At 41.6% G+C, this 25,958-nt stretch overlaps 2 protein-coding genes across 6 annotated transcripts in view; one reads left to right on the plus strand and one right to left on the minus strand.

Moving 5' to 3' along the window:
* Positions 1-3,567, plus strand: part of lrrc56 (leucine rich repeat containing 56) — a 38,527-nt gene extending 34,960 nt beyond the window's left edge. For all 3 annotated transcript variants that reach the window (XM_012962390.3, XM_002938704.5, XM_012962389.3), the window contains 2 exons: positions 118-457; positions 1,802-3,567. In XM_012962390.3, the coding sequence (XP_012817844.1) occupies positions 118-457; positions 1,802-1,985 (524 nt within the window). In that variant the 3' untranslated portion in view covers positions 1,986-3,567. The remainder of the gene's footprint in view (positions 1-117; positions 458-1,801) is intronic.
* A 1,322-nt stretch (positions 3,568-4,889) lies between these two features.
* On the minus strand, positions 4,890-25,491 carry lmntd2 (lamin tail domain containing 2). Of its 3 annotated transcripts, none has more exons than XM_012962387.3 (7): positions 25,387-25,491; positions 15,296-15,482; positions 11,230-11,349; positions 7,981-8,120; positions 7,670-7,704; positions 7,046-7,092; positions 4,890-5,550 (listed from the first exon to the last, which is right to left on the minus strand). In XM_012962387.3, exons 1-7 carry the CDS (start codon positions 25,407-25,409, stop codon positions 5,431-5,433), a joined length of 672 nt encoding a protein of 223 aa, XP_012817841.1. In that variant the 5' UTR covers positions 25,410-25,491; the 3' UTR covers positions 4,890-5,430. The 3 variants fall into 3 exon arrangements, with proteins under 3 accessions (XP_012817841.1, XP_031756494.1, XP_031756495.1); XM_031900634.1 differs by having other exon boundaries at positions 7,981-8,135; XM_031900635.1 differs by lacking the exon at positions 7,670-7,704 and having other exon boundaries at positions 7,981-8,135.
* Between the last annotated feature and the right edge of the window lie 467 nt (positions 25,492-25,958).

Below are 25,958 nucleotides of genomic sequence, written 5' to 3' on the forward strand. Positions count from 1 at the left end.
ACTTTATATATATTTATAGATATACAGTATTAAAGTTGAATAGAATTTCATTTTGAAAGCATTTATCCCAGAAATAAGTTTTTAACACCACTGCATCTGTTGAACCCATCCTTTCAGACTCTCCACATCCCAGAGAGAAGATTTTGCAGGATTCTCCGCTGGTGCCATCTCCTCCTATCACTCCATGCCCACCAGTTATAGGAAGCGAGAAGCTCAGAACATACAAAGGGGCTGACATTCGAGTGAGGCGTCTCTTGAAAAGCACCAGGGATATTGGTTACACAGCACCAAGACAGTCGGCTACACATGAATGCATTGGGGACGAAGTTTTCCCACTAACAAACAATGATGGTGGCATCTCTAGAACTTTACATACCCTAAAGACACAAGCAACATCTAACGGGCAACTTAGAGAGCAACTTCCACCTGGGACACATTTAAGATCTGTTACTAACAGGTATTACAGTGATATTATAGTTACTAATTTTAGCCATTGTATGTTAGGTCTGTCCTACTGGAGGTCTTAGATATTGAGGCACTCAAATACGCCATATGTCGCAGAATTGTAAAAAAGTAATGATTCTTTCCCGGGGTGAAATGTGGGAAGAATGTAAAATGTTTGCGTCTATCTAGTTACAGCATGCCATGTGAACAATAACTATCAAATGTATGTATATATGTACAGTATAACTTTATTTATAAAGCGCCACAAGGGTACACAGCGCTGTACAATCTTACAAAATTACACACAGGGAGGACAAGTGTTATAATAAATACAATAAATAATTATAAATACACAGGGAGTAAGTGCCATGTGGTATGAGACACAGTAGGAAGGAGGTTCCTGCCCCGTGGAGCTTACAGTCTACGTGGTTGGCTAACATGACCCCCAGGCAGCATGCAGAATTAACAGGGTTGAATGTCATGCCGTCAATAGTAATGGTGAAAGGAGGAGAAGGGCTAGGTTTGGGCAGGAAGATCATGAGCTCTGTTTAGCTAGGTTAAGTTTGAGGTGGCGTTGGTTGAGGAAATAGCCAGGAGGCAGTTAGCAATCTAGGTTTGAACATCAGTGGTTAGTGCAGGGGTGTCTAAATATATCTGGGTGCATCTGCATATAAGTGATATTTAAGACCAAAAGAAGAAATAAGTTCTCCTAAAGAGAGAGTGTAAAGGGAGAACAGCAAAGGACCAGGCACAGAGCCCTGAGGCACCCCCACACTGGAACCGGGGTAGAGGATTTGTTAGCAAGAGCAACAGAGAAGAAAGGGTTAGAAAGATAGGAAGAGAACCAGGATGCAGCTAATTCTAAGCTGGTTAAAGGAGGACTAAAGCTTAACCACAGAAATAAAAATGTTGTACATTATGTTTTGGGCTTATGTACCAACCCAATCTGTGCCTCCATAGGTGCCCCCAGAAGCTCCCCAACTTCTTTTCTGCTCATTCACTGCACATGCTCTGTGCTACTGTCGCTTACCTGAGCTTAGGGACCAACTCACAATATACTGTATATATAGAATATAAATGTAACTGTATAAGGCTGAAACTTTTGGCTAATGCAGTCAGTTTAGTATATTAAATATGGCATTTCTAGCCATATTCATTTTTAGTGTTTAGTTCTCCTTTAAAATAAATTTACTTTAGCCAAGTTCATCATCTGCTTTTGCTTGTGCTGAGATATTGCCATTGAAGATGATTCTGACGGGTGGAGCCCTGGGTTATATGATAGTTAAGGTTATTTGGTAATAACTTCACTGATGCAGATACTATGTTTTACACTCATTTTGTTTTTCTTTAAACCCAGACCTACACTGGAAAGGAACTCTCCAAAACTCATTTCCCATCACCAACCCGTCATCCGCTCTTCCTCAAGAACCCCAGAAACACCATCTCCACCCAACTTTGCCCGGCCCATTGCTGCAAAAGGGGTTCTGCAAAGGTTACCAAATCGTCCCACCCTTCTACTGAACAAGACGTCCAGCTCATAGAAATGTGGGGAAGCAATTGTGTCCTGAATGACATTAACTTCCAAGAGGCCATAATAGATTGTCCAAGGTGGAGACAAACTAAGCAGAGGGTTGCGGTGCTGTTTGTAAGTCTTTCTGAAACACAATGACCCAGTGACATTCAAACAAATACTTTGACTTTTAGTAAAGAATTAATTTCTCAGAATCCTTGCTAAAGAACCTCCCGCCAGAGGCAGGGTGCAATATTATAGTGCTGATACATCCTTATTGTAGGATGTGTCTGCACCACATTTCACACAAAGGTGCCCAACAGGCAGAATACAGATGTTCTGTAATTTGTGAGGCTCTGTCTATAAACTTTACTCACATTGTAATCTAGATTTCCATTGGTTTCATTTGCAATATCTGAAATCAAGAGGGCAGGCACTCCAAACATAATTTCTCCTACATCAATGCTGTCCAACTTATAACATGTACATGGGCTGACCAGTTCTCACAAGCATGTTCAAGGGCTGGATTAAATTAAAATGATATCATACTGAGAAGTGTATGGAGCCTTTGAGTCCACTGGGGGGCCATAAAAATCCTTTATGTGGCCTTCAGGCTTCCAGTTGGACTCATGTCTATGAGTAAGCGCTAAGTGTGATATTTTTTGATAGTCCATTTCCTTAGCTGAATGCTCAGTGTGGTGCACCTGAGCCCCCGGAGTACACCAATAAGGTTACTTATATGTGTATAATGTGTCCCAACACTCTTGTTGGACTTTCGTTTGCAAACATCCAACACTGGGTAAGACTTATTGTGGTGTTGTTTGGATGTATGGACATGTTTCTGAGTGCTGAAGTCTACTTTGTTATTATTTATATCAAGAGGCATTCCTAAATACAGCTGGATCCAAATAAATGAAATGCACTAAGAGCTGGAATTCATAAGGAACATGTAGACAGATAAACTTAACCTGTATGTGCAGAACTTGGCAAGCTGAGAAGTTTAATGTCCACAGCCAAGGATCTGCTGGAGCTACGTGTCGCACATCACTGTATCATCTAAAACTCATTGCGCAAATGATGACACAACTGTTTACGCTAAGGGTAATTTCTCTTTAATGGCCCCCCAGGCAAATTATACCCTGTCAATCAGGGGCCCTGGGTAGCAGAAAGTTTTGCTCAGTCAGCTTAGATCTATTTGCTTTTGCATGTAGCGGGCAAGTATTTCCTCTTACCATGATCTCCTATGAAACTAGGACTTTTCAAAAAAGAAAAATATTTCACACAATCAGACATTCTTTTCCCATGTGTGCTTAATGCCATGCTGTGCCCATGTTCCGCTCTGATACAGACTAATGGTAAGTATGCATGCTGAATCCGCTCTTCTTTCTTTCAGTGTGCATCATGAGATCATGAATTCTGTATCTGCATATGCTTTCCCGAGTAGCATGGGAGATTTTGCTTTAAGACAATCAGATTTTGTACTTGGAAAATATTTTTCCTATATAATTTATTAGAATATTACATGTGGAAACACTTAATTTTGTTTGACCATTTTTATTTTGTATGATTTTTTGTTTTTTTGCACAAAGCTCATTAAAAACAATACCTGGTAACTTTATTTTGTAAGGTGTGTCTATTAACCAGACCCATGTAAAAAAGGCACTTGGCTACTGTAAACAAAGAGAAGGTGCTTATAAGCAGGAGTGTTAATGCTGCCCCCCATTTGATATTCTGAGTGATGCAGCAGTCCCGTGGAGCTGAAGTGCAGGGCATGGGGCTTCTCAGCTGCCTAAAAGTACATCCCATCTTTTCAGGGGCCCTGAAGTTGGCTTGCTTCTTATTAATCACTATGGGAGAAACCCAATATCCATTGCTTAATGGAGAGTCTGGGCTGTATTTTTGGGCAACTGTAGCTCTGAAAATGCAGCAATTTCAGAAAAATAAAGTGCCATCCAAAGGTTATCGGTTCTGGTCCAGGACTGGCAATTTGTGGATTCTGGCAAATGCCAGAGGGGCTGCTATAAGATTCCATAGACAGTCACTATTTATTGGGCCTGTGGGGGCTGTTTGGGCCTCTGTGTACTTGAAATATTCTGAATCCCAGTCTGGGACTAATTTGGTCTTAGGAATGACACTTCTGCATTATTTTAGAATTTAACATAGCATTCCAAAACACTCTGCTGTATACGTTAGGCCATTGACACTCAGGGGGAATCATTTGTATGATTTATAATGGCAAGTCCAGGGCAATGGCGGCACTCTGTACCCCCATCTTAATGAAGTGCAAGTAAGGGACTGTTTCAGGTAATGCTCACAGGACAAATACACCTTCAGGCACTACCTGTGGGGTAAGGCTCTAGGAAATACAAATCCTGCAACCCATCATGGATCACTTTCCAGTGACTTGGAAGCATTTTGGGGGGGATCACTTCTCAATAACACATTATTGGATGAAAGCCTTGTTATTTAGCATCCATCTTTGCATTCATAAACATTGCCCACTCACTGCTGTGGCTCCCTTTCCACTTGTATGAATGTTAAAGTGTATGATGTGTGTATAGCAACCTTTAGCTCTTTCCATTCATGTGAATGGGGTATAAGCCATGGTGGGTAGTTGGTGTACTAAGCCCCAGAGTCATTATCCCCCGTGGTATCATTTATTCTATAGAAAAGAACTAAAGAAATTTTTAGGGCAGAAGTCATTGCACCCACGCAGGATCTGGGAATAGCACATAGGGGCATATTTATCAGAAAAGTGAATCTAATGTGTGTCACTGTCCCAGCATCTCGGCGGCCAAATTGGGCCCAGATCTGCTTGTTTAGAGACCTTGCCAACTGAGCGGGTCGGCCAATATATTTTAACTACTGGCAAATAAATTGTTGGTAAAGATATCTATGTAGAGATAATGGAGTAGTAATGGATCCTGGAGAAGAAAACAGATGGAAATGTATTTATTGAATGCACAGTTAATGTAAACACTCAAAACACGAAAATACATATTTTGGGTCAATGTATGGGTTCAGATCCAAATAAAGCTGTTAAAAAGACAAAACTCTCCAGGTATGTTGAGGTATTTACATGTAGCAACAAATAATTGAGAACTGTACAGTAACATTATAGGCAGGGGAATTGCAACAATGAACTAACAGGGCAGAAACAACAGCAGAAGGGCCTGTTCCAAGGAATTTACAATCAAATGTTCTGGGCACAATCAGAGCATAAATTGGCTTTAGAGAATCCAGACCAACATCCTAGAAGGGCTTTGAGAACTTAAGCTTGGAGCTGGACAGAATGCATTCCCACCCAACCCAACAGACCTAAGAGCAGAGATACAGTAGTGACCAAACTATAGGGAAGCCCACTGTGTTGGGTAGAATTGGGCCCAACATCCATTTATTAGAATAAGGCCCCATTGTACAAAATGAAGCATCTGGAAGAGGCTTGGGTCTCCCATCGAGAGCAATCAGCCTGCTGGTTACCATCTCAGGAGATCACAAGTGAAAGGCACATGACTGAGGAACGGAAAGCCATGCTTGGATCGGGCAGATGTTTGAGCCAAAAGTTTCACAAATGGACTATTTTTATTTAACCTGGACTGGAGAAGAGACAATGTCAGTACACTGATATCAGCTGTAGCACGGTGCCACCTGGGATTAGTATTAACTCACAAAAATGTTTAGAATTTGGAACTGTAATTGTGTGCTGCAAAGCATGATGGGATTATAAAAGCAATAGAAAACTGTGCTTTATTTATAGAGAGAGACCTATGCAATTATACATAATTTGACTCTTTTTAAGAGAAAAATCTTTTGGCACAGGTAAAGGATCTATTATCCAGAATTGCTTAGAACATGGGGTTTTCTCAGAAAATCACAATAACTTAAAAAATGTAAACATCAAATAATAATATTCAGGTATAAATGCTTCCACTAATCAAACTCACGTACGAAGCCAGAGGTCAACCAAATAAGTTTAACAAGTGTATGTGGTGGCTGGCTGGAAACCCACCTGCTTAGACTCCCTTGAGTGAGGAACTGTACTCGGAATATATGTATTTGTATATTATAACTATGCAATGCAGAAACTCAACTATGGCTCTAATCCCCCCTCCCTTCTCCCCCTCTTTTTCTTCTGTATCCCCATCCCTGGTTACAAATATCAGGGAGGTACAAGCGACAAGCGTGGGAGTGGGGTGCGAGCACAGGATGCGAGTGGGGGGAAGGTTGCGACTGGCCCAGGGGCATACCAGCTTTAAATCCGGCCCTGTATCTAATACCCAATGGATCAGGTGGGTTTGATGGTGAAAGTTTGGTGGTGCGGGGTTGGGTGGAGGGTCTAGCTATTGGTATTGCCAAACCTGCCACCCTGTGTAATACTTCCTTGGATTGGATTCAACCCCTGGGAAAATTCCTGGTGGGCGCACAGCACCGCATTCCACTAGTTAATCCACTAACTGCTGTCGTGCCACAAAAAGTATAGGGTCAGCAGTAGTGTGGGGGGGGGGGGGTTAGGAGACATTTGCATGGCATGCCAGGAACTGCATCATTGGTGGGGTTGTGGCTATGTGGTGCAGGCTGTGTGAGTGCGGCTCAGTTTTGTAACCCGCACATCGTGTAAAGGAACTCAGCCCTTATGGTCATGGAACTCCTTATATTTTACAATAGGGGGTACTTTATTCCCTATATCATCTCACTATTGCAATGTGACATCTGTAAGATTATTGCAGTAGTGCATTACAGCTTACACCAGTCACAAGGCGTCCACTTTTAAAATGACAGACGGATATAGATATATCTGGTTCCATTTTAGTATGAGTGTCTTTATATAGTGCTATTGTGTACTCTGTGCTTTTTACAATACAGTAATATTACAAACCGGGACAAACACTTAGCTTTGAGACACAAGAGGAAGGAGGTTCCTGCATCACAGAGCTTGCACTCTAATTACCAATTCTTTACCAGCTTCTGGGAAAGTTCTACCACCCTGGGCCATGGGTGCCAAAATTGTAAACTTTATAGTTATAGTATAGACAGTTACACTTGGGGGGGCAACTGTGAAATGGTGAACCGATAAGAATGCTTAATACTTACTGGGTAACTGGTAACAAAAGTTGGGGGCCTCCTTGCCTGAATCTGACCTATAGAAAGGGTTACAAACACATTGTAAGCAACATGGGGCTAAAGCTGGTCATACAAAGGGCCGAGTCAGCAGCTTATTGGCTCATGTATGGGAGCATTCTCAATGTCTGGCCAAAAATCATCCGCACATCTATTCAGATTTCTGTCAAATGAGGACTGTACATCCCCGACAGGCCAGCAGTATTATTTGATTGTTGGCCCCTGGGCTGCACTGGGCTATTTCAGGCTAAAACCTCATAAAATAAGCAGATATTTATATTAGTTAGCTTAATATTATTTATATTGTGCCCTGGGGCTGGGACTGAGATGGCAATCTATTGTTCATCTCAGTAGTTCCCCCCACCCCCATGCACACTGCATAGAATGCCTTTCTGGACACCAGTTTTGTCCCCACTCCCCCCCAGGCCCAGACTGACAATCTGTGGGTTCTGGCAAATGCCAGAGGTTCTGCTGTAAGATGCCATAGTCACCATTTATTGGGCTGCTGGGGGGCTGTTTGGGCCTTTGTGTATCTGAAATAGCAGGGCCTATTTTGAATCCCCCCACCCCGAGCACCAAATGAGTTCAGTCTGTTACCTGATGTGGTTCTGGGGATAATTGGGCTCCAAGCTCTAAATAAAATGCAAAAAGGTAGAATATTAGGAAGGAATATAAGGCAACAGCAGCTATTCAGTGCATTTAGTTAGGGGCGCTCTATGCCAGTCTGAGTGCATATAGTACTGGCCCTGCCAGAATGTACTGGGCTCCCATACCCCACAGCAATAAATTACTAGTTATTCTATTACTTTACAACAGTCGATGTAAAAAAAGACAAAGATAGGATTGGTTGCTCTTGGTTACGGGCCAGGGTGACCTTTGCTCATGTTACTACATAATTCTTTTATTACCCAGGAGTCCAACTTGGCTTTATGACAGATTCCTGTTCTTCTTCTAAATGGTTTCTTGTTTCCTCCTCTTGAACACACTTTCCAGTCTCATCTGGGATCCCCCCTGGGAGAGAGTGAAGGGGTCTGTATGAGGCTACCGGCTGGAGGCAGAGAAACTGAAGTGAGAAAGTGTCATTGTATCTGGCACTAATAAAACTATAGCATTCTCTAGCCTGACAGGTGAATTTGTGCTGCAAATGGTATCTTCCTGTGGGGGAGACTCTGATCAAGCGCCCCTATTCTGTGCCATGCTAATAAAACTCTTATAGGACACAAACACTTCCCCTTGACTCTTCTTCATCTTGCTGTATTTCTTCTTGCTGCCTAGATTTCCCATCAGTAAATGGACCCCACTGTGAAGAGAATAGGACAACAGCACTAATGGTCATATACAGGGAGCTGCTATAGTGGGTATGAGGAGGAGTAGCATGGTTTTTATTCAGGCCAAGAGGCTGGCTCGTCCCCTGTGTGCCAGGTCCTCAATGTGTGTTAGGGTTGTCACCTTCAGGCCGCTTGAACCCTGGACAATTGGCAATTGGCTATAAAAATAGAATCTGTGAGCCATAGGGTTGCCACCTATACAATGAAACATGTAATCTGGATTTCCAAATTTGCCTGTTGCCACATCAAGGAGAATTTTATCCGGGTGGCCATGTTGGGACACTGAGAATAGTGGCCCAGATTTTGCATGTTTGCCACTCAGTATGCCTCCACATGCAATTGCAAAATAAGCAAGCCGGGAGACTTCACATTATGCACATCACTAAATATGATTGTAAGCTCTTTTGGGCAGGACTCTCTTCACCTCTTGTATCGGTTATTGATTGCTTTATATGTTACTCTGTATGTCCAATGTATAAACCCACTTATTGTACAGCGCTGGGGAATATGTTGGCACTTTATAAATAAATGTTAATAATAATAATAATAATAAATTTGTTTATTAAGGTGCAACAGAAACTCATGCTGCTAATGAGTCACAGACAGATTTTTTAGTTCCCCTTAATTCATGATAGGACTTTCCTACAATTTGAGGAGTCCTCCTGTAGATAATGCTTTGTGCAACAGATAATGTTTAGCTCTCAGAGCCCCTTAGTGCTTTTACACTTTTGCCCTGGGCTTTATAAATGACCTTATAGAATCCTTGGGGCTTGGTTAGAGGTTGCTGCAGTTTTACCATTAGCCACTAGATGGCACCATTATTACATTGTCAGCCTAGCATGAAATTCATTATACACAGATCATGGAAATTAAAGGAGGCTTCTAATATCCTTCTATTTGAAACTAGGGAGCACATTGTTATATATTATCAATAATATGAAACTTCTGTTGAGTCATGTGACACAACACTAAACAGTTTGGTGTATTAAATATGTGTGTGTATATATATACTCCTTGTATTTTCTTATATTTGCACTTGTTGCTGCTCAGCCCATCTGGCCCCCTATTAATGGGACAGTAACACCAAAAAATGAAAGTGTATAAAAGTAATTACTATATAATGTAATGCTGCCCTGCACTGGTACAACTGGTGTGTTTTCCTTAGAAAGACTACTATAGTTTATATAATAAAGCTTCTGTGTAGCCACGGGGGCAGCCATTTACAGGAGAAAAGGCACAGGTTACTTAGCAGATAACAGATAAAACCCCATTATATTCTACAAAGCTTATCTGTTATCTGCTATATGCCTGTGCCTTTTCGCCTTTTTCCCAGCTTCAATGGCTGCCCCCGTGTTGACATAGCAGCTCATTTATATAAACTATAGTAGCGTTTCTGTTGCAAACTTACCAGTTTTACCAGCGCAGGGCAACTATACATTATATTTTAATTACTTTAAAACACTTTCATTTTTTGGTGTTACTGTTTTTGAAGCAGGGCTGGACTGGGATTTAAAATAGGCCCTGCCATTTCAAGTACAAGAAGGCCTAAACACCCCCCCCCCCCAATAGTCCACTTGATATTGACTGTCTAAAATATAAAAAGAGTTGGGGAGCTACACAAGCATGCAAAGTTCCTTGGAGTGCCAAATAATGTATGTGATTGGCTATTTGGTAGCCCCAAGTGGACTGGCTGCCTACAGAAGGCTTTGTTTGGCAGTAAATCTGGTTTTATACAACCAAAACTTGCCCCCAAGCCAATAATTCAAAAATGAGCAGCTGCTTTGAGGCCACTGGGAGCAACATCCAAGGGGTTGGGGAGGAACATTCTGCTCCAGAGCCAATGGTTGGGGATCAGGGGTCAGAGGCATAGTACAGCAGCATTTCTGGTATTTGCTAGAGCCCACAGGTTGCCAGTCTGGCCTGGCACAGAAAACATGTGAAAAGATATAGATCAAGAAAAATGCAAACAATGATTGTGCCTAGTTTGGAAAAATGTTCTGTTTCCCAATGAAACACAGTAACATTGGGGGAAGCGTGACCCATAGATAAGCAGGGAATGTAATCCCATAATCACAGTATGGCAAGACTCACAATGCTTTAACTTGCTAATTACAGCGTGACATATTCAATTTGCTGCTACAGACACTGAATTTGATTTACTCACTAAGATTTATAGCATAGAGTCACTTTTAAACTGTTTTTTATCCCAAGGCCTTTCCTGCAATTAGCTGCTTACACACTGTCTCCCCATGTTAACTTTGGGGATGAATGGTACTATAGAAACACAGCGCTGCATTGGAGAAAGAAACAAAAACGTGATAAAAATAGAATCTGTGAGCCATAGGGTTGCCACCTATCCAATGAAACATGTCATCTGATTTCCAAATAAGTAAATCCAGACAGAGCTTTAAAGTGAACATCATGGACCCACCCACAAAATGGCCTCAAAATGCCCCCTTACATCATCTACCCGACCCCGACATCATCGGTCCCACCCCCTGGGGACTTTCTAGTGGCAGAAGGTGGCAACCCTAGTGGGCCTTGAGTAATAGACAAGGGAAGGAGGTGCAGGGGGCAATAAACAACAGGCTAGGGTAACAGAAGAAACATGGGTTCCAGCATCATAGTGGTCGCAAAGGGGTCATGCTTTTGACACAATTAAGCTGCACCTATATTTTAGTACATTGCTGATGATGTGCTAAATTTTTATTATTGCCAAAGTTTGTCAAATTTGGCATTTAACCCTTTAGTAACCATACCCAGAGTATTCAGTTAGGGTTAGTTACTGAGTCTGTACTTCTCATAGCTGCATGAAATGTGCGACCATACCTGACCAGTTGGGCGTGAAAGGACTGTGATACATTGGGGGTTGGTTCTGAAGTACAGCCTTCCTTTCCATCTTAAGTCTGTAGGAGGGTTATGGGAAACCTTGGAAGCAGATGCCCAAACCTAAGAAAAAAAAAGCAAAGGAGAAAGCTAATGTATTACTATTAGCCTTATTTGACTAAGCTGGGCAGCAAACTGGCAAATGAGGTTCAATGTTGATAAATGCAAGGTTAGGCACTTTGGTAGAAATAACATAAATGTGAGTTACACACTAAGGGGCTGATTTACTAATCCACGAACGGTCCAAAGGCGTCCGAATGCGTTTTTTTCGTAACGATCGGTATTTTGCGATTTTATCGGAAATTGTCGCAACTTTTTCGTAGCAATTAAGAATGTTTTGCAAAATGTCGCGACTTTTTCGCAGCTTTCGCGCCGAGTACGAAAGTTTCGGATTCATTCAAGCTTCAGTATGGTGACTTTCCTTGGGCCAGGTTGGAGCTGCAGAGTGCCATTGAGCCCTATGGGAGACTTTCCTTGGGCCGGGTTGGAGCTGCAGAGTGCCATTGAGCCCTATGGGAGACTTTCCTTGGGCCGGGTTGGAGCTGCAGAGTGCCATTGAGCCCTTTGGGAGACTTTCCTTGGGCCGGGTTGGAGCTGCAGAGTGCCATTGAGCCCTTTGGGAGACTTTCCTTGGGCCAGGTTGGAGCTGCAGAGTGCCATTGAGCCCTATGGGAGACTTTCCTTGGGTCAGGTTGGAGCTGCAGAGTGCCATTGAGCCCTATGGGAGACTTTCCTTGGGTCAGGTTGGAGCTGCAGAGTGCCATTGAGCCCTATGGGAGACTTTCCTTGGGCCAGGTTGGAGCTGCAGAGTGCCATTGAGTCCTATGGGAGACTTTCCTTGGGCCGGGTTGGAGCTGCAGAGTGCCATTGAGTCCTATGGGAGACTTTCCTTGGGCCGGGTTGGAGCTGCAGAGTGCCATTGAGCCCTATGGGAGACTTTCCTTGGGCCGGGTTGGAGCTGCAGAGTGCCATTGAGGCCTATGGGAGACTTTCCTTGGGCCGGGTTGGAGCTGCAGAGTGCCATTGAGGCCTATGGGAGACTTTCCTTGGGCCGGGTTGGAGCTGCAGAGTGCCATTGAGCCCTATGGGAGACTTTCCTTGGGCCGGGTTGGAGCTGCAGAGTGCCATTGAGCCCTATGGGAGACTTTCCTTGGGCCGGGTTGGAGCTGCAGAGTGCCATTGAGCCCTATGGGAGACTTTCCTTGGGCCGGGTTGGAGCTGCAGAGTGCCATTGAGCCCTATGGGAGACTTTCCTTGGGCCGGGTTGGAGCTGCAGAGTGCCATTGAGCCCTATGGGAGACTTTCCTTGGGCCGGGTTGGAGCTGCAGAGTGCCATTGAGCCCTATGGGAGACTTTCCTTGGGCCAGGTTGGAGCTGCAGAATGCCATTGAGCCCTATGGGAGACTTTCCTTGGGCCAGGTTGGAGCTGCAGAGTGCCATTGAGCCCTATGGGAGGCTTCCAAAATCATGCTAACGGCGACGAAAAAAAACGCAAAAATACGAAAAAGTCGCAAAATGTTCGTTTTCCAACCGGAATTTTTCCAATTCGGATTCGTGGGTTAGTAAATGTGCCCTTAAATGGTAGTGTGTTGGGGGTATCCTTAATGGAGAAGGATCTAGGGGTTTTTGTTGATAACAAGTTGTCTAATTCCAGGCAGTGTCATTCTGTGGCTACTACAGCAAATAAAGTGCTGTCTTGTATAAAAAAGGGCATTGACTCAAGGGATGAGAACATAATTTTGCCCCTTTATAGGTCCCTGGTAAGGCCTCACCTTGAGTATGCAGTGCAGTTTTGGGCTCCAGTCCTTAAAGGGAAAACATACCCCCTTTTTGACATGAGCTGTGTTTACGTAAAAAAAGAGGATAAAGATTATCTGAACTTCTAGAAATAAATATGTATGTATGCATATTTGTTTCTATACAAACATACCTCGTTTCCCAAACATGATGTCGTTTCCCAATATCCCTTAGACACACAGTATAATGTAACCCCACCTTTTCCATTGTAAAGCTACAGTCATACTTTTGCCATGATTGGGGGAGAAAGGGCAGTCTGTGGCAATCTGTGAGAAGAAACCATTTTGTTGTGGGGAATTTTCTATGCAGCTCTTGTCTACCTTGGTTTCTAGGCGCACACTTCTCAATTTACAATACTACACAGAGCTGTGGGATTGGTTAGTCTGCACCGGGTTCAAAGTTCAATCTTTTGCAGACTCTCCAAACCTACCGCTCTACTTAGTATTGTAAATTAAGCTTTTTAGCTTAAGTGAGTAGAGATTTGTGGTGCCCGCTGGTTGGGGTCAGGGTGCTCGGCATTGTAGCAGCAACTCACCCCAGAAATTTGAACTCACTCACTGCTTGTTTCCATGCTTTGTGTTTCAGCACAGCTTTACAGCAGCAGGTGGAAATTCTGTAAAATAACACAAAGCTGGGGCCTGGGCAACCTAACCAGTGTGTATGGGGGGGGAGGGGGCAGCTGCAAAATAGACTAGCAAAAGATGGGGGAGAGGAAGGGTAGAATGGAATGTAAAAAGAATAGAGGTCTAGAAGAGAATACGGACATGGGAAGAGAAAAAAATTGTGAAAAATTATAAATCAAAACAAAAGAAAGGAGAGGCCAGAAAAAAACCCATAAGGGGGCAAAAGGAGCAATATAAAAATGTGTTAAGGAACCCACCTACCAGATCTAAAAGTTATAGTTGTTCTGTATAAAAATTGTAATTGTTTTACTAAAAAGGAAACAAGAATAGAAGGTTTAAATTGTATCTTTCTATGATGACAGTACCTAAATAAAACTTTGAATAGAAAAAAAATATGTGTTAAGGAGAGAGACTTGATAAGCATAAAAGGAACAGAGGTGAAACAGAGAGTAGAAGAGAAAATCGAGGTAGAGAACACAAGAAAGTGCAGGAGAGAGGAGCTGAGTGAGAATCACAGGAAGAGGTGACAGGTAGAAATGGAAGAACAACAGCAAAAATATTGGAAGAAGAAAAAATGCAAATAGGATAAGAAAAGTGAATAAAAGAAGCAAGAATCAATATGGTGTGGGCTTCTGCCGCAGTTGTACCTGCAGATATCCTGCCTTGTGTGGTATAATACCTATGTATTTATCCTACTTTGTTTTCTGGGGGAATGATACATACCGTTTTTATGGCTTTTATCCTACCAGATGCTGTGTTTGCATTATAAATTAAATTGTTAATGTATTTACCCTGTATGCAGGGCCCTGGTCCTGACTGTAGATGATGTGTCTAGCGTTCCAGTACCCACTGACTCTCACTGTATATAATGTTCTTAAAATTCACATGCCTCTCCCTGTGTAAAATGTGTTTTTTGTCCCTGAATCCAGTGCCCTTTACTGGATAATGTGCTGGAGGTGCTATTTCTTACTTTAAAGGGACAGTAACACCAAAAAATGAAAGTGTATAAAAGTAATTACTATATAATGTGCTGCTGCCCTGTACTGGTGCAACTGGTGTGTTTTCCTCAGAAAGACTACTATAGTTTATATAATAAAGCTTCTGTGTAGCCACGGGGGCAGCCATTTACAGGAGAAAAGGCACAGGTTACTTAGCAGATAACAGATAAAACCCCATTATATTCTACAAAGCTTATCTGTTATCTGCTATGTGCCTGTGCCTTTTCTCCCTTTTCCAAGCTTCAATGGCTGCCCCCGTGTTGACAGCAGCTCATTGTACAGTTGCGCAGGGCAACTGTACAATATATTTTAATTACTTTAAAACACTTTTATTTTTTGGTGTTACTGTTCCTTTAAGAGGATGCTATCCCATTGTTCTTACTGTATAATGCTCTACGTACACAAACATGCTGACCTAGGCAGGCCTGTTGACAGAGGACCACTTTCTCCAATATCATTTCCCTACCCTACCAGATTTGGATGGGCCCCTTACATGGGCCTATGGGTCAATAGACCAAAGAGATGCTTGCATATTCACGTATGAGAGGCCTAATTTACTAACACAGTAAATTACTTCCTGACCGGCCTTACCGTAACATGCTGACAGGCAGGAAGAAATATGTTTTGTGGGAAGCGGTAGACAGAGACTGGATAGTTCCCTTCTAGCTGCCAGAGGATGTAGCCACTAAGATCAACATGGCAGAAAGGGGAGGAGTTCCATATCCTGACAAAGTGGCCGAAAGGATTCACCTCAACAATCTTTAGGGGACAAGGAGACCTGAAGAAAGTAAAACATAAATGAGACTGTGACGTCACTGTGATGATACCGTTGGTACAGATGATGCAATTTTATTGATTGTGTTCACATAGGAATATGCAAATGAAGGGTCTTCCATTTTATTTAATTTTAATTAAAATTTTTAACACAATAACTTAAGTAGGACAGAAGACAAAGTAAAAGAGGTAAAGAAGAACAGGAAGGCCTATGTGAGCCAGGCCAGGACATTGTACACTTAACTATGAGTTCCAGAGGGCATTAACTTTAGCCGGACAACCTCTGGTCATGTAGTTTAACTTTGGTTTGGGGAACACATCATTGACTAATTTCTTCCAGAAGCAAAGAGATGGAGCTGCTGGGCTTCCTTTGGAACAAAATAGCTTTTTTTTTACATAGAATAACAGTTGTAAGTAACATAAGTGTTGATAATATATAAAGCCAAGGTCCCCAGCACACCCAAGAGCAGTCGACAGTTGTTTGACGGTTGTTGGACATTTCCAGAAAATGTGGAGAAAGGAACCTACAGCCAGATCAATTTGGAGTTTGGGGGTACAACTTTGCAAGCCTGTGGGGTATTAAGAAATTTGATTTGAATCCTTATCTGACGTTGTTTCTGGAACTTGCTCTAGATGTCTTTCTGCCATGTGTCTTTTTGTCATTTTTGTCATTTTGTCATTTCTGGCGGATTAGGGGAGATAAAGTATAAAACCATGGAAGAGCTTTTCCCTTATCCTTATATAGGTACTTCTTAAGGGAGGACTTTTTATACTATAGAGGTCTTTTGGAAAACTGGGTATTAAAAGCCTGTCTAAGTGGCAGGTATCGGAAGTACATTGCAGGGGTAACTCAGACTCCTCTTTAAGAGTTGTAAATTGTTCACCCTCTCTGGGGCCACTATAGCCTCAGATTTTATGTTGGCATAGATTTATTGTATCTGTGTATACAGGCTATGACAGAATTGATGTCCAACGGAGATCCCACATGTGGCCCATTGAGAAATTTTTATAGCTACTGACTTTTATTTCTAATAACATGTGGTACAATAACGTCTTTTACCTTCCCCTAAAGTATGAAGTTGTAAAGGGGTTGTAAATGGATCACTCAAAGATGAGGGTCTATAGCAGGGATCCCCAACCTTTCTTACTCCTGAGCCACAGTCAAATGTGAAAAGACTCAGAGAGCAACACAAGCACCATAAACCTTCATGGGGGTGCCCGATTGGCTATTAGGTAGCCTCCATTGGCTAATCCAGAGTTGTCCTCAAAAGTTTGTAAAAAAGAAAATTGAAACTGAAAAACTTGTAAAAGTTTTATGCAAAAAAGTTGCCTGCCACCCTGCACAAGATCGCCCTTTCAATATTGCTTCATGTAAAACTGTTTGCTGATATATTAAATTAGTGCTGTGTTAGATCCGTTTGCTTGTATCTATTGATACAGCAGAGTTTATGAAACTAAACTATTATTATTACCTACATAGTGCTAATACATCAGTCTCTGCCCCTGTGAGCTAACAATATAAGGTCCCTATCACATTCACACACACTAGGGTCAGTCTCATTGGGACCGTATTAACCTGTCTGTATGTATTTAGAGCATTAGAAGAAAAGCCATAGAGACACTGAAAGAACATAGCTAGTGCTCAAACTGAAATTCAGCTCAGGACCCCAGCACTGCTCGGAGCTAATGCTGCACTTTTAGCTCTCTCTCTCTATATATATATATATATATAAGGGCACTTGCTTTTTTTATTCTTCTTTAATTTCATTGAAATGAATTATTCTCTTATTCCTCATGTCCTGGTTTCTGTCTCTTTCCCAGTCTATGCCAGTGTTAGGACAGTGTGTGCACAAACACACAGTTGTGCACACAGAGAGATAATAAGGATAGGTGGCACCCTTGCCTTTTGCAGACAGACTAGCGGGAGCCATGCAGGCATGGGTCTAGTGCCAACAAGCAGTGATTGCAGCTGACGGAGGAAGAATTCCAGGTGTTGTATGTAGTTTGTCAGGTGCCGCAGGGCAATGTGCTTGGAACATTAAATACATTTCTTAAATAATCAGCCTGGAGGTCTTCTCATAGAGATAGTATCTGGGACTCCAAAACGCATTACTTGCAATGAGCATGTGGTGTTGGCTTTTTCATTTACCGTTTCTACAGATGCATGTCCTTTTATCAGGGAGTTAAACTCGTCCAAGCAATGCATGCTATTATCCAGAATGCTTGAAACCTGCGTACATCTACATAAGGGATTTTCTGTACTACAGAATGCAATGCCTTAAAGCTGTTAGGAACAACCCAATAGCATGGTTCTGACATCAACATGTAACCCTTGACTTCTCATACGTCTGTATGTGGAGGTGGGAAATCCCTATTGGGATGTTAGATGGTGTTCCCCTAGGCTAGTGCTATCCAACTATGGGCCTGTAGGCTACATGTAATCCTCCAATAGCTTTGTTTGACTACTCAACTGCTTCTATAGCCTCTATGAATAATATAACACGTTTTACAATTAATAAATGGTAAGGATGCACCGACTCCACTCTTTTGGGATTTGGCCGAACCCCGGTTCCTTCGCAAAAGATTCAGCCGAATTATGAACCAAATCCGAATTCTAATTTGCATAAGCAAACTAAGGTACACAAGGTGTAAAAAATATATTTCAACATGATTTTAAGGATTCGGATTCAGTTTGGCCACGACCATGGATTCATCCAAACCTGAATCCTGCTGAAAAAGACCGAATAACAAACCGAGTCCATAATAAATGGACTGTATGGAGACAGTTGAAGGGCACTGCCGTTGGCTATGAAAATGATAGGAGAAAGCATGTGAAGTTGGTACCCAGGGCTGTTACCTTTTCCTTTCTGGACCAGTGTAGGCCTTTGCTAAGAACAGTCATCATGACCACAACAAAGTGTGTTGAACCAAAAAAGACTTTACTGTAGGCTTCTCACACGCCAGAGTAGAGCACACTGGAGTAAACTAACCAGGAAACATACAGTTTCACAATTAAGTGCCAAATACACTCTCACACAATATATTCTCTCTGAAGCCACCAGGGCCCCTGTCTCTCTGTACAGTGCCCAAGCTTTGCCTAAGCTGTCACGCTCTCTACTGCTCCTCTACAAGGCCGCTACCCTATTCCTACACACTAAAGCCCATACACGTTCAGATTTTAAGTTCCCCCGGAGTGAACTGCCAGTGTAATAGAACTGGGGTCCAGAGAATTCCTTTGGGGCACCAACGAAACACCAGCTGGGAGATGAAGTTCCATTGAGAACTGCAAAAAGTCGATGCATCAAACCCATTTCTGGGGTTTCAAGGGGTGGATGAGAGAGAGGGTATATCAAAATGCAGCTTCCTGCCAGAAGGTTTTTAATCACTGGATATTCCAAATAATTCAGATTCTCAGAGGAAGGCCTTGATAAAAAGGAATCAGTCTTTAGGCTTATTAAACTGGCCGCCTACAGCTGCTGCTGACTCCATGGCTTATCAGCCAAATGGGAATATTTTCAGCCAGATATCTACTGGAAATGCCATAAGGCAAGGGTCCCCATATCACCATAATGATCGGATCACTGGCCCCTAGGACAAAGATATTACTTTTGGCACCCTTGAACTGATTTTGTACAAGTATGGCCAGCTTTGCTGATACACACGGAGCTAATTATCTATGTGGCACATACTTTGACTTTTAAAAGCAGTTATCTTGTGGTTACCAGGTGTGATGACTGACATGCTTATGGCTTTTCTGTGAGTAATCCTAAGCAATACTAAGTTATGGCACGTGATATTATAAACTGTCATTACATAACACAGACTCCAGAAAGCTCCGAATTACGAAAAGCCCATCTCCCATAGACTCCATTTTTATCAAGTAATTCAGATTTTTAAAATTGATTTCCTGTTTCTCTGTAGTAATAAAACTGTATCTTTTATTTGATCCCACCTAAGATATAATTAATCCTTATTGGAGGCAAAACAATCCTATTGGGTTTAATTAATGTTTTATTGATTTTTTAGTATCAATAAGGTATGGAGATCCAAATTACAGGAAGGACCCCTTATCCGGAATACCCTTGGTCCCGAGCATTCTGGATAATGGGTCCCATACGTGTATAACGTTCCTGCTGCTGCTTTATGGCCTATTAAGTGTCTTGGACCAGTCACTTTTATGGTCCATCCTTGTCAAACCATGTACTCCAGCCTCTCCAAATACAGCAGGTTGGGGAACATGCTGGCCTCCCTACTATGTAATGAGATGACTGTAAATACATTCACACAACTCTCATAGATTTACAGAATCATGAGAAAATGGTCCATCATTAATAAAAGCTTAGTAAAGTTTAATGGTTAATGTATTAAAATGGTGACTTTTTATAGGTGTAAAGGTACAACAAATATAAAAAGGTAGGGTTAGTTTACCTTTCTTTAGAACTGTACTGTACAACCACACATTATTATATAACATACAGACGTGTCTCTTCTCGTCATTATTTTTCCCTTTAAATGTGATTGTTTGTACATCACAACGAGTAAGTCATTAGCAGATCCGTGAAACCTCACACCACAGTGAAATTGTGAAGAGAAACAAAATCTGCGTTCTCTCGTTACACGTAAATGTGTTTGGAGCAAGTATCCAACACTGTCCTATACAAATATTTCTACTTGCCACCGACCAATCATCTCTTACTTCCTTGCGCAGAAATGAGTCACAACACAATCAAGGGAGGTGAGTCACGAAATTTATTCATGAAGAACACAAGCCTCAAGCTAGAACACACACTCGTGAACTTCTGGAATCAGATATGAAGTGGGAATCAGTGGCAATTGATATGCTATAATTAAAAGTAGAGTTTCACTTCCCATCACTTCCCTTTATATAGATCGATATAAATAGATAGTGAACAGGGGAGGATTAATGCATAACCTAGGGATCCAGTATGATCAGGGGCCCAGCTAGCTTTTTTTAAAAATGTTTTTAATGTTTATCTTTATTTGTGCTGGGTCCAGTCGGGTGCAACTGGGAGAAGAAGGCAGACAAGGCACCCAGGCATATGTGCACCCTTGCTATCTACACTGTGTCAGGTTTGGCACTGGCACACACCAAACACAACCTGGCGTAGATAGCATGGGTGCCTGGATCTGCACATATGTACCTTTGTCTTCTTATCCCAGTTGCACCCAACCGGACCCAGCCCAAATAAAGATAAATATTAAAAGATTCAGAAAGAGAAAACAGAAAATAATAATTTTAATAAAGGCTAGATGAGTGCCTGATAACACTGGACCCCTAGGCACACAAGTGAGACATGCCTTGCCTGCTGGCTGTGCCGTGTGTCTCCAGGTAGGAGTATCATAGAAGGGCCTGTGGAACGTGTACCCTAGGGGCCTCACATCTCTTTAATCTGACACTGAGAGTATGTGTTATTTCATGCACAAAACATTTCTTCTTTAAGTTGACATTTATTCATACAGTATTCATTGTTGCTACTTTGCAGGGAGATTGGAGCAAATGAGGTGCAATGTTGATAAATAACATAAATTAGAGGACATACAGAGGACAGAGGGGTTCTTTTTCCCATAGGAAAGATCAAAGAATCAGAGGCCACCACTCAGTGCCGGGCCAAGCTGACCAGGCGCCCTAGGCAGGTGCCTCTTCTGCCTACCCCTAGTTCCAGCCCTGCCACCGCTTCAGATCTGAGGAACAGAACTTTCATTTAAAGCAGCATAGTTAGGGTTGCCACCTCTCCTACCCAGGCAGGGATGTGGGACATGATGTCACAGGGGCAGAATAGTGACATCACAGGAAGGGCCACGCCACCACGGGGGCGACGATTAGCCAATCTTTGAGAATCCTGTCTGGTTTTCCAAATTGGGAAAACCAAGCAGTTAGTTTTTACAGTCAGGGCAGTGAGGTTGGGGAATGCCCTGCCAGGTGATGCTGTGATTAGTAGATTCTGTTAATGCCTTTAAGAGTGAATAAGTTCTTGAACAAGAATGATTTTCTACAACCCTTTGTAGCAGCAGCGCCATCTATTTCTGACTACCAGGTGTCCTGTTCTATTCAGAATCAGAACCCTGTACAATGACTCTCCTGCAGAAAGCAATGCCCCAGCCCTTACTCAAACGCAGGGAGTGTGTTTAGGTGCAAATGTGTATAAATGAATGGCGTCACTGTGAACTTTGTCCATTTTTGCATGACCGCATCTGTGGCTGTGGCGGTAAATGAGCCCTGTACTCTTTGCTTATACAAAGAATTACACAGTCTAATGTGAGTAGAAAAGGAAAGAGGTGGAAAACATGAACGATGGTTTATGAAGCAGTGCAGGTGGGACTAACAGCTTTAGAAATGCTGGGAATGTGGAAAATATTTATAAAGTTTTCTCAGTACATGTCTGATCTTATATAGCAATGCTGCCTGCCTGCGTGTTAACAAATGACGGATAAAAGTAAATACTAGGGATCAATAGCATGTCTAAAAGCGAATTCCAAGAAAAAGCATTGCTGAGGATTCTGAACAAAGCCCAAGTACTCACAAGCAATAACAAAGTGCTCATACTCCCTTCCCTTGTCATACAGTACATTACCAAGCCGGTGCGTAAATATCTCATCAAATATCACAGCTACGTTTTACAGTGCCCACCGATTGCTTGACCTGTCAGAGGAACTGAAACTAGGGGTAGGCAGAAGAGGTGCTTGCCTAGGGTGCAACAGTAGGATTGGGGGTGATGACAGGTCCAGACTGAGACACAGAATAGGCCCTGGCATAGTCTTAATAGCCCCCCACCAGCCCACTAAATAGCGACCATCTATGACAGGGATCCCCAAACTTTTTTACCCATAAGCCACATTCAAATGTAAAGAGTTGGGGAGAAAAACAAGCATGACAAATGTATCTGGAGGTTCCAAGTAAGAGCTATGATTGGCTATCTGGTAGCCCCTATATAGACTGGCACCCCACATAATTCAGTGCTTGGCAGCACACCTGTTTTTTATGAAACCAAAACTTAGAAATAAGCACCTGCTTTGAGGCCACTGGGAGTAACATCCAAGGGGTTGGGGAGCAACATGCTGGTTGTGAGACACTGGTTGGGGATCACTGGTCTATGGCATCTTACAGCAAGCCCTATGGCATTTGTCAGAATCTACAGACATGTACCTTTTTTGCTTGCCTTTCCTAGGTTTAGCCCTTATCTAAGTCATACGCACCGAATATCCCCACCCAATTATGTCTAGCTGTGGGTGATTTAGTTTACGAGTCATGGGGGGATCACAGGGAGTGAAAAGTTTAGGTGGAGTCAGGTTCATGTGTGGCGGAAAGGGAGGTGACCAGGGGAGTGTCCTTACCTTGGGCATCCTGCATGTCGAATGAGTATTTGATCTCCCTTGTAATAGCCAGCTTTACTGGGGTACATATGCACATCCCAGACCTTCATCTGGTTCTCAATAAATGTTTTCACCCAATGGTGTTCACTGAATATAGAGATGTCAGACCCAAAGTGATCCAGGTGCTGTGTCTTTCATGTCCCTGGACCCCCCACTGCCATGCCCTTGCTTCCCTTTGCATTGAGCACATAAATTAGGTTTGGGGTGCAAATTGCTGACAGAGACCTGTTACTGTGGAGATTGGGGAAGAGGAGCTTTAATCGGGGAGACTCCTTACAAATACAGTGGAGTTGAAAGTTAACATGTCTGTGAAAAAGAAGTGATGTATGTGCTGAAACAATGGTTCTGCTGGAAAGAAAGTCCCAAGAACACTTAGTGATTAGGTTTTGTCTTTACTTTGGATGTACACAAAGCTCAAACAGCCCCTACAGGCCCATATTAAAGCACAGGGTTATAGTAGCTTCTATTCCAGGCCTGCCTACAAATAGCAGCATATGTGACAGTACTGAGACCAGTGGTTCCCAAACTGCAGGATTGGCCCCTATGGTTGACTCAAAACTGTGGCGGGGGTGGGGGGGGGTCAGCCGGAAGGTCAGTTAAGGTTAGAAGCATTTGCTGTCCCACATATTCTTGGTAAATGATACCACTGCTACTACTACTACTACCACCACCACTATTTTCCTTTATTCTGTACTCTTTGCATAAACTAAAGGGGCCCTGACCAAAGGGTGGACCTTTGTTAAGAGAGATCAGTCCAAATCCACATTGAAAGGGCCAGTAACTCCAAAAACAGATTTGCCATATATGCATTAATTCCACTTGAGGGTTTAGTTCTGAAGGCATGAAATTTCATGTAATGTCGGCACAATTTGCCACTGGTGACAATAGTAATTAAGACTTGTAATGTGCATATATGTAACTGTAATAAAGCACTTATGTATTTAAATGTCTCCTACTTTGGTTGGTATTAGTGAATTAGTTGTTTGCTAAAAAACACAAAAAAAAGTTTTGTTTAAAGGGAAGGGCATTCCTTAGTAGCTCAGTGCACGGTATGTCATAATGACTTATATATATTGATAATGGGTGAGTGTCTTTATGAATTTTGGTCACAACCTCATTGCACCCCCTACCAAGATATATATATATATTATCTTTAGTGGTTTTGTGACTCAAAAATGTGTGATGAAGTATCATTTGCTTGCAAAACCCAAAAAATAACAGTTTAAGCCTGTTCTAAACTTGCTACAAATGTCTTTTCCCAGCTAGTCAAACAACTATCAACATCTATCTATCTATCTACTGAATTTTGGTCACAACCTCATTGCACCCCCTACCAAGATATATATATATATTATCTTTAGTGGTTTTGTGGCTCAAAAATGTGTGGTGAAGTATCATTTGCTTGCAAAACCAAAAAAAAATAACAGTTTAAGCCTGTTCTAAACTTGCTACAAATGTCTTTTCCCAGGTAGTCAAACAACTATCTATCTATCTATCTATCTATCTATCTATCTATCTATCTATCTACCATCTATCTATCTATCTATCTATCTATCTATCATCTATCTATCTATCTATCTATCTATCTATCTATATCTATCTATCTATCTATCTATCTATCTATCTATCTACTGTATCTATCTATTTATCTATCTATCTATCTATCTATCTCTATCTATCTATCTATCTATCTATCATCTATCTATCTATCTATCTATCTATCTATCTATCATCTATCTATCATCTATCTATCTATCTATCTATCTATCTATCTATCATCTATCTATCTATCTATCTATCTATCTATCTATCTATATCTATCTATCTATCTATCTATCTACTGTATCTATCTATTTATCTATCTATCTATCTATCTCTACCTATCTATCTATCATCTATCTATCTATCTATCTATCTATCTATCTCTATCTATCTATCTATCTATCTATCTATCTATCTATCTATCAATCTATCTATCTATCTATCTATCTATCATCTATCTACAGTATCTATCTATCTATCTATCTATCTATCTATCTATCTATCTATCTATCTATCTATCTATCTATCTATCTATCTACTGTATCTATCTATCTATCTATCTATCTATCTATCTATCTATCTATCTATCTATCTACAGTATCTATCTATCTATCTATCTATCTACTGTATCTATCTATTTATCTATCTATCTATAATCTATCTATCTATCTATCTATCATTCCTCTGTGTGTATCCATAAAGAAATGGGGCACACAAATATTAGAGTTTTCGGGGTCAGGATCCCCGAAAAATGGCTCCTCCAGCTATTTAGGGAGGGCCGCCATGATCCCGCTGAATACACTTACATTTCCCCATACATAAGAAAATATAAACATGCTCTATGAGCCACAGCAAATTCTACAACATAATTAGGGTTCCCAGAAAAACTGTGAAGAAACCCTGCTCTAAGCCTCTGAGAATAAAGGATACAGATTTTAGCAAGAAGAAAATGAACTATTTCTATATACATTTACCTTAAAAAATGTCCAGTTTCCATTAGTTTTTTTCTCCTGTGCTCGTCGTATACTTATGCTAATGTACAAGCCATTATTGTTGATGTTTTCTATAGCAACTAGGCATGCTGCTCAGCCCAGTCATAAACTCCCTGACCTGTTACAACAGAGCAAACTTCATTGACTAAAGGAAACAGCCATTCTGTTATATGATCCTCCTGTAGTAAATCCTACCTCTCCTATTGCCCCCAGGTCGTTAGTGTAAAGAAAAATAAGGAGTAAAAGAATCTTTCTCAGAATATTATATTCTTGGAGCTAACATAAAAAATCCAATACTTAGAAACCATCATATTTTTTCTCCTGGATATAAATCTTATATTTTCTTTTTTTTATATCAGTAATAGGAACATTGAGTAATTTTTCTAGAGCAGTAATCCATTGTAAGCAATCAGCAATAAATTCTAATCAATTAGTGACAGTAAAGTTGGGCATAGATGTAAAGATCCACTTATTTGGCAAAGTCACCAATTGAGCGGATCTTTCCCCATTATGTCCTGATCGGGCTGATCAGATCACAACAAAGGTATATAGGC

The sequence above is a fragment of the Xenopus tropicalis genome, chromosome 4 (assembly GCF_000004195.4).
Source record: "Xenopus tropicalis strain Nigerian chromosome 4, UCB_Xtro_10.0, whole genome shotgun sequence".
NCBI classification, from domain to species: Eukaryota; Metazoa; Chordata; class Amphibia; order Anura; family Pipidae; genus Xenopus; species Xenopus tropicalis.